We start from the raw sequence: 8,941 nt of genomic DNA, 5'->3' as shown, positions 1-8,941 counted from the left end.
TTCAGGGAAATGTCTTTGAACCTAGCTGTCACAGCTGAGCTGGAAACCAGATCACATGGAAAATGACGCACAGGAGGGAGACATGGTGAAGAAGGCAACAGCAACATCAGAGGCGAAGAGCAGCTGACACAGGGAAATTACTACTGACAAAAGTTGGCAAAGTCACATTGAAAGGCATGGCAAAATTTCACTCCAGGTCACTGTCAGTCCCTTAGCAAAACTTAAATTATCCAGCCTGTTCTCAACACAGAAAAAAATGTGGACAAAAGGTTATGCTGAGCCAAAATGTTCTCTCTGGCTTCTCTCCAGACCTATTTGTCAACAGTCTGAATGGAAAACCAGAGGCATATGTGTTTCATAACAAGTTCCCTGCACTCAAGATTGTATATGTTCAACATCAAGTTCCACTTCCACAGCTATGGAAGACTGTACCGTTTACACATGTACACATAGCTATGGAACTGGGAAAGATTTATTCTCTGGTTTACCCATCTATAAATAATGCTGTTTCACAGACCTAAAATGACAAGCAGCACTATCTCAGAAACATTTAAGTTACACATGCTAGCTGAGACACTGGTGTTTGTCCCTAAGAATTTTGTGATTTTGAATATACTAGTAATATAGTCATTTGCTCAAATACAGTCATTTGCAGAGGTAATCTGACCCTGCACATTATCCCCAGAAGAGTTTGTAGAGATACCTGGCATTCAGAGCCAGCTGGGACATACCTAAATTTAACAAACAAAAAAATCTTGCTCTCTGAAATCATCTTGAAACCATCTTTATGACTCAGAAATAATTCCTCAGCACAGGGGTGAATTTCCAGAAAGTAAGCAGAAATCAAGCTGGCACCTAGCCAGAACATATGAAAGAACAGAAGAGGAGAGTATCTGTCCAGGAGAAACCAAATGATGCTAGCCCATCACACAGTGCGAGCTCTGGAAAGATGTCATATTTGTCATAGCTGGGAAGAACACTAAAAGTACAGGTCCAGATCATCCTCTGCTAGCAAAGCAGCGAGAGGTGCCTCTGGCTGAGACTTGTACAGTTCCCTGTTAGAAGCTCATCACACTGCTCCACTGATACAGAAGAAGGGGCAGGACTGCGCTTCTGCAGAGTCATGTCAAGCCTCATATGCCTCCACAGCAGTTCTTTGCTTCAACTGTGCTCATACAACCTAGGCATGTATGTTCATATATGTAGAAGGCCTCTATATAAACCTACTTGAGCAAGAAAGTAAAGTAAGGCACATACCTGCACTTGTAGATCCAATTCCTGCAGTAAGCACAGAGCGTGGTATAATCTTCACTGCATACTTGAGAAACTGAGATTTCCCCGTACCTGGGTCTCCAACCAACAAAAGATGCGATTCACCTTGGGGGAAAACATTGAAGTAGGAGTAGACGGTTCATATACAGAGAGAGATACACACAAAATGCTCAGAATTACATAATACTTCTTGTTACTCACCTAACATTTAGCACTACATATACATGACAATGTGTAATTCTGTTTAAGGCTGCACTATTTTTTGGATGTGATAAATATATTGTTTAATAAAAGCATCTAGTCATATTGCTGCACTCAAACCAAATATTTAAATGAAAGATTTTTAAAGTATTAGCAGGTATTTGACATACTTCCTGTAATGTTAGTTCTTACATTTTAGAATACTCATTTCTCAGACTCTACTCACTCTTGAACATGAAACAAACGGATAACCAGATTTTAGTTATCATTCCACTATTCAGTTACTTAAATTATTGCAAAAAGGACTAATAAAATCAGCAGGTTATTTTTCTTAATTAATTCTGTTACATTGCCAACAGTTATACCACTTAGTAATTTCAAAACAATGAAATTACAGAAGTAAATAAATTGGCTACTACAATCTCACTGAAGTGCTCTAAAATTATTTGTCTTCTACAAAATATTAATACAACTTCAATTCAAACATAGCATCTATAACTTTAGTTAGCTGCTGGAGCATTAAGAAAATCCTGTATTTGTATAAACAGACATACTATTTTAGAATTATTATGACCTACATAGATTATGACCTGTGTACCACCTGGCACATGGCATATTTGCCATCTAATAACAACAGAAGGAGAATCAGCAGGCAGATAACTTACAGTAACAGAACTAAGTGATATGTGCTGACAATCACAGATGGAAAAGTCTGGCATTAGGAAGTAAAATGAATCCTTTAATTTTTCCTTTCAATGTACTATAGTGATCCACATCAAGGAAACATTAATATTCCATCCTTTTATGCCAAACACTGCTGGGAATATTCTACTAGAAATCATTTCAAAACGTCACTTATACAATAAGAAGTGAGTTTATGTTTCATCTAAAACAACTGTCTTTAATATTCTACCTAATGGAATCCTGAATGCCTGCTTTTACTGGATTTTATTTGGGAAAAATTAAAAAGAGGAAGTCTAGACACCCACTTTATTTGTCTGCGATTCTGGAAGAATACTCAGCATTAATCAAGAATTGCTCTCACTCAAGAAAATGGGATGATGATGCTTCCGAAACCTTACTGGTTTGATTTTGGAGGGGGGAGGGAGGGGAGGGGTGTAGGTGAAGACAGGGATGGGAACAAGTGTTAGAAAGGATGTGATATTATTAGAAACAATACTAACCTCTGATTCGAGTTCCAGTAGCATCAGTCCTCTGTACACCTCCAGCAAGCACCATGGCTACAGCCAGCTTCACCAGGTACAATCCAAATACTTGAGGACATAAGCTAGCCAAAATTTCATTCCTCCCTAGAAGAGGGACAAAAAATGGCGCTCAGCACTGCCCTAAGAGTAAAACTTTGTTTCCCATGGACTCCTATGTGCACTTAAAGTCCTATGTACATTGACAAATAATTTGGGTCTGCTTCCTGAACAAGAGGAACAGGGCAGGGAGGAGAATTTTTTTTTTAATTATTATTATTTTATTTTTAAAATGAGACCCAAAGCAGTTGTTTAATCCAAACTTCCTTCATTTTAAAGAAGTTAAATCTTCCATGGTGACAAGCAGCAAAGCCAATCCCATTGCAATTTAAGGAATGTATGGTCTGGATATCATGAGAAAAGGCACTAACGAAATGACATCATGCAAATTCTTTTGTTTCGCAGATAAAAGTGTAGAGGCAATTAAGAATAAAACTTAAAAGTTTCCAGACTTCAAAATATCGCCTTGAAAATTGGTGTGTTGTACATCTAAGAAAACTAAGAAGACACCTAACACGTGAAGTATTTTGCCATAAACCTGTGCACCCACAGCATTGCTCATTTTTCTTATCGCTGTCTTGAATCTTCTTCTCCTTTGCCCCTTCTGCGTCAAAGGTCCCTCTCCTCCTCCCTACCATAGTGTCTTTCCAGCAACAGAGTATCTCAATTTGCTATGCTAACGTTGTTGGCTTGGAAGCTGTGTAACAGAATTAATTCTGTCTTTTCAGATTCTGACACTAACAGCACATAAGGGATCACAGGTTTAATGCCATACATTACTCCCATTGCTAGGGAATAAAACAGAGCAACCAATTTTTAGTTCTTAAATTCATGTTTTAAATTTGGATGCAAGTACACGGTACTGGCAAAATATGTAGGCAACTAATAGATGACTTGAGGCATATGTGTTTCTTGTGGAAGTCTTCTGAAGGTATTAATACATCTTTGTCCAAAATTGAAATTTAAAAAACTTTGGTCAGCCATAGCATAACTCAAGATTTAACTCCACAGTTGCCTCTGTTTGACTTCAGATTCATTTGCCTTGTCAGCGCTGAGCAGCTCAGCAGTTCTGCTTCTTCCTAGATAGTATCCAGAAAAAATAAAGTCACCTGCATAAGTTCTCTCAGAGGCCTGCCATGCTAGACTTTCTCAGGACAGTGAGTACACAGCATTAGGAATTGACTGACGTAAAATGCAGTAGTAGCTACCATTATCTCTTCAAATACAGTAAATGTACACACATCTTGTTGTAAAATGGCCTATACCTTAGACTCCTTAGTCAAATTTGATCTCTGCCCTCAATTTCAAATCAGATCAGACAAATGGCCTGAAACAGACATCTTGGGCAGAGTCCTTCTCATTTCCACCTCAATTTTCTTTTAGCCAATTTGTATTAATTTATTTATTCTGAATGGGTAATATTGCATAAACCCACATTGCTCCCTGCAGGCTTCCAAAAATTGTCCTGAGAATGAAAGATTAAATGAGACCTTCAAAGAGGATCCTGAATTACTTTCTGAACAGTTCTAACCAGGGTGATAAGAAATGTTCTCGTTTCAAACAGCAGGAGGCTAGCAATTAAATTGCCTTCCAGGAAATGCAGTTCTGAAGGATCTTGGTCATTGACAAGATCTCAAATTTCTTATGTGAGCGTGCTAATTTTTAAACTGACATGGGGAACATTCCCACCTGCTTTTCCTCCCGTTTGCCTTTTAAGAAGAAAGACTAAGCCCTTTTCAAGGTTTTAAAAGACAGAGTGAGACAGTTCAGTGACAAAGATCTTAAAGAGTCCATTGAGTTTCCATGCAGTTCATTTTTGCAGGCACTCAGATTATGGAGAGGGACAGAGTTCCAGACACAACTCCTGCTGATTCCTAGGTGGTTGACTGCAGACCATGGTAAGTTTAGAAGCCAGCGTACTAAACACTCTGGCTGTTCTGGAAGCCACTGTGAATTGGGACACCCTCTCCATATTTGATGAGAGGCACCTCAGCACCTAAATCAAGAGTCTAGGCATGCCAAGAGTTAGGCTAAATATGAGATGTGCTGTGCTCTGTGGGAAAGATTCACAGCTTAATTTGGGATGCAGAGACAATGAATCAGATCTCTCACCCCAGAGTCAACAGCTGTGCTGACTAAAAGCAGATCTGGTCTGCACTCTTTCTAAGAGGTATGCTTCTTTCTTGATTATAAAACGCTTTTCTTTTTTTCCCTGATACTTGTATTATTTCTCGTATCTCATTAATAAATGTTGCACAAAACACTTGACTAGAAAGCTCAAAAGAAGGAAGATCAATGCAGTATGTTTGGTAGGTTTTTTTCCAGTAATACTAAAGTAAGAATTTCATATTCCTCTACTGGAAAAAATATATTATTGGATGAATGCGTGGTGGGATAGGATAATGGGGGAAAAATGTGTTCAGTCACTGTATTTTCACTCCTGATTTCACCTCTATCCAATCATGTGTCCTACTTAAAAGCTTTCAACTACTAACCTGCTAAGGGATCATTCCTATGCCTTTCCCAGAAGTCTTCAAATTCCTTGCGGACTTCTTCATCAATTAAAACCCCTGCTAGCTGCTCATTGTTTACTTTAACGTAGTTGGCTTTCAAAACAAGCTCCAAGTCACAGCGTGCACCCTCGTGGAAAGGTTTCCACCTCTGCATTACCACTCCATACACTGTGATGTCATCTCCTGGAGGTAACAACAAACGTTAGTAAAATAACATCTGACTTGAGATACGCAGACATGTCAGTTAGCTATAATGTATAATTATGCAAATGACATCCTGTGTTACAGTTAATGAGGTTAAAAACCCAACAACAAAAAGTAAACCTCCTGCAGTTACTGGAAGTCTAAAACAAACATTAGGTAGATTGCTTATGTCTATCCTAGGAAGTAGCTATATCTTTCTACTTCTGTCTAAGGTAGCTGAATTCCTAAAGGTATACCTCTGCTTGTCTCCTCTTTTAGTGAAGAGGAATTCACAGTAAACTGTAGAAGCTCTTCTTTCAATTAGACTGACTATAAAAAAAATTTATTCAAAACTTAATAGACTTGTGGTAACTTTTGTGATGAATCCTAGAATCACTTTTTAACATTCTGGCCACAATGTTCTTCTGAGTAAGTATAACCAGAAATGAATTTCTTGTGGGGATGTGCCTATCTGAGAATTTTTAGTCCATTCTTCATATATCCTCCCGCCAATTAGCTTCCTTTTTGAATGCCAAGTAGCTTTTTTCCACCTGCTGCACTGCTTAGATAGCAGACCTAGCTCTCCAAACCTACAGAGGGGGACCACACGCTGTGTGATGGTATGGACCAATTTCCTCGAGAGGTTTGGTGTTCCCACACTAACAAGATCTAATATACTTTCTGTATGTCACAACACATTACTTATAGAAACTGATCTGTCAAACAGTCAAGATGTAACATGGGCATGTATGACATTTTCTAGAATAGTCTTCAACTGCAATGCTAACGTCCAAGCTGAAACAGCAACATGACAGATCAACATATCTCATTCAACAGGCCCTCAGCACTGACAGCCTACTTGGCAAAGACTCATCTCAAATGGAAAAATAAAAATGCTTGTGTTACAAACTATGTGATATATGCTGTATCCTCACCAGACTTGCAACTGTCCACTAAGTCATCTTCCAGAACAACCACCATGCAACGAGGGATGCTTCCCACAGACAGCCTTTGAACCTAGGAGAGAGGAAAGAAAAGTACTTCTTAAGAATAGCTCCTTTCAAAAGCCATTTATAGCTGCTGTGGCTTAAGGACCTACATTCCTTTCCTGTAACTGAGGTCAGTCCTTGCTTTTTCTCACAAAACTTACACAGTAAGCATGCCACTGCTGCCATGAACTTAATAGTGGAAGTTTAATGCTGATATTAATGGAAACAGGATTGAGTATTAAACTAGCTGAAGGTGCTCAATCCTGGGAGGTGGTATGTGATTTCAGTGTCTTGCTGAATAAAGCTCACTAAAAGAGGTCATTTCAAAGAGCTGATTATTTTTTTTTTAATAATTTGAGATATTTTTAGACACTTCTTCAATATGCAGAGTTTACTTTGGGTACTGCAACATGTCAATGGCTTGAGATATTTTTAGACACTTCTTCAATATACAGAGTTTACTTTGGGTACTGAAACATGTCAATGGGTTAGATAACCCTTCACTGAAGTATATACTGAAAAATTATTCTCTATGTTTTTCTGGTATTTAACTATACTCTGATAGGTTGAGACATAAGTTTACACCTAGGTGTCAAGGATTAAAACAACAACAGGAAAAAACAAATCACACAAAACCAGAGAAATCTATATTGACAAATGTGCCAGCAACTCCTGTAATTCTTTTTCTTTTCTGCAGGGCAAAGTCTGTGCAATCTTGTCACAGTCTATTTCCACCCAGCAATCTTTCCATTTACACTTAAATCTTGCAATAGTTTTTAGAATATGCAACGCACAAGAACAACGATCAGAAGTACCTTTTCATTCTGCCACACAGCTCGTACATGCTAGAATTCTAGATTTATTCACTCGCTAGTGCCTAGGAAGGTTAATTTGCCCTTGTGTATTATCTAAATGGCCACGGGCAGTTCACATCACTGTCAGTACTGGTGGCACGTACACAGTTACTTGCAGAGCTCAGTAGAAAACACGAGTGACATTCATTCCCAGTTTAACTTTACTGTGCTTAATTTTTTGCTGAAAATCCTTCCCATCATAGAGATCTGTGTGTCACACAGTAAAACAAACAAACAAAAATCTTTTAGAAACCATGTCAGAAACAACAATTACATGAACATGCAACATAGGACTTCTTTCCTAGAAAGTTTTATTCCCTTACTTTTTTGCTATTCTGAACTTTCAAGAGTTTCATTTATAATTTCATACATTCATACATTCATACATCTTGCATGTAGATTGGCACCACTATCCTCTTAATTTACAAAATCAAAACCCTGAAACAGCTGAAGATATCTTAGAAAAGATTTATGAAAAAGGCACTGAACATATAAATAAACACAGAAACATTGCCTGCAATATACCCTACTTATTCTCAATTTTCCTACAGTGTACTTTTCCCTGTGCCAGTTTTGTCTTAGTTATGCACTACTGTAAAAAGAAGCCCAATTGTTTCTTACTCCTCCACCTTAGCTGTACTTCCACCCAGTCAACATGTGACTATATTTCTAGCTCTTTGACTGGAAATCTCTGACTAACAGGCTGTCTGGCTTCTTTTAGTCTTCTCAGGCATTTGTTTTAAATAACAGTAAAGTCTGTAAAATCTTTCCACTTATCTTATCCACTTATCCATCTTATCCATCTATCCACTTATCCACTTATCTACATGATATCCCAAAAAAATGGGATAAACTCAATTCTGATGTAACCATGAACAGTCTCACTAAAATTAGCAGAGTTACGTTATGCCAGCAGGAAACTAAGCCCCCAAATGCCTTCTTTAGTAAATTACTTCTTTTTATGAGACATGTATACCTTAATACCTTCCCATCTTTTTTTTTTACCTGTTCCTGAATTTTGATTTCTTGATAGTCTCTGCAGCAGGTAGGAGAAGAGGTTGTTCCAGAGAGACACGTGAAGTTGGTTGAGTTGCAGCCTTCTTCATTAAGACAGGTTGATGGACGACAGAATGCGTAGTACTGTTCAAAGTCAGCCTTGACGACAAACACATGCTTGCACTTATTGCAGATATAACTCCGTTCAAACTCCAAAACTTTCACCAAACTGGTACGTATGACAGTCCCAGTAACAGACAAAAAGTGACCCACATCCCTGGTTTTAGGAATGTGTTCTCGAGTCAGCTCTGGGCAAACAGGCAAACCTGTTGAATAAAAATACGTTCATCATAAGGCTATGCATATAAAACATGGACTTACAATGCAGTTAAACAGACTAGAAAAAATGCCAGACACATTAAGAGTAGCAATTGTTACTACTGTTTCATAAACGTGAGTCAACAATTCATCTGTTGTACCATGAATCTGATTCACTGGCCTCAGATAGTGAAAATCATCAGATGCTGAGCACTAACAGAAAATGTTGCCATTTCACACTCCTACTCCTGCCAAGGGCTGAATAGTCATGAACAGTTTCCATTTGTGGATATAGATCCCGATGTTCTTAGATCTATTTATTAATTTAAATGATCTTTTGGCAAATGCCATTT

At 38.2% G+C, this 8,941-nt stretch overlaps 1 protein-coding gene across 1 annotated transcript; it reads right to left on the bottom strand.

Moving 5' to 3' along the window:
- Positions 1 to 675: 675 nt before the first annotated feature.
- Positions 676 to 8,596, bottom strand: MCM9 (minichromosome maintenance complex component 9; the record flags this gene model as incomplete). The annotated part of the gene is made up of 6 exons (XM_009696965.1): positions 676 to 731; positions 1,258 to 1,377; positions 2,658 to 2,783; positions 5,231 to 5,431; positions 6,367 to 6,448; positions 8,280 to 8,596. Coding segments are annotated over 6 exons (902 nt in total), but the record flags the coding sequence as incomplete, so codon positions are not given.
- Between the last annotated feature and the right edge of the window lie 345 nt (positions 8,597 to 8,941).

This window comes from Cariama cristata, unplaced genomic scaffold (assembly GCF_000690535.1).
Source record: "Cariama cristata isolate BGI_N322 unplaced genomic scaffold, ASM69053v1 scaffold18083, whole genome shotgun sequence".
In the NCBI taxonomy this organism is placed as follows: Eukaryota; Metazoa; Chordata; class Aves; order Cariamiformes; family Cariamidae; genus Cariama; species Cariama cristata.
The sequence above is the reverse complement of the archived record's forward strand: the minus strand, read 5'-3'. Positions and strand labels throughout refer to the sequence as shown.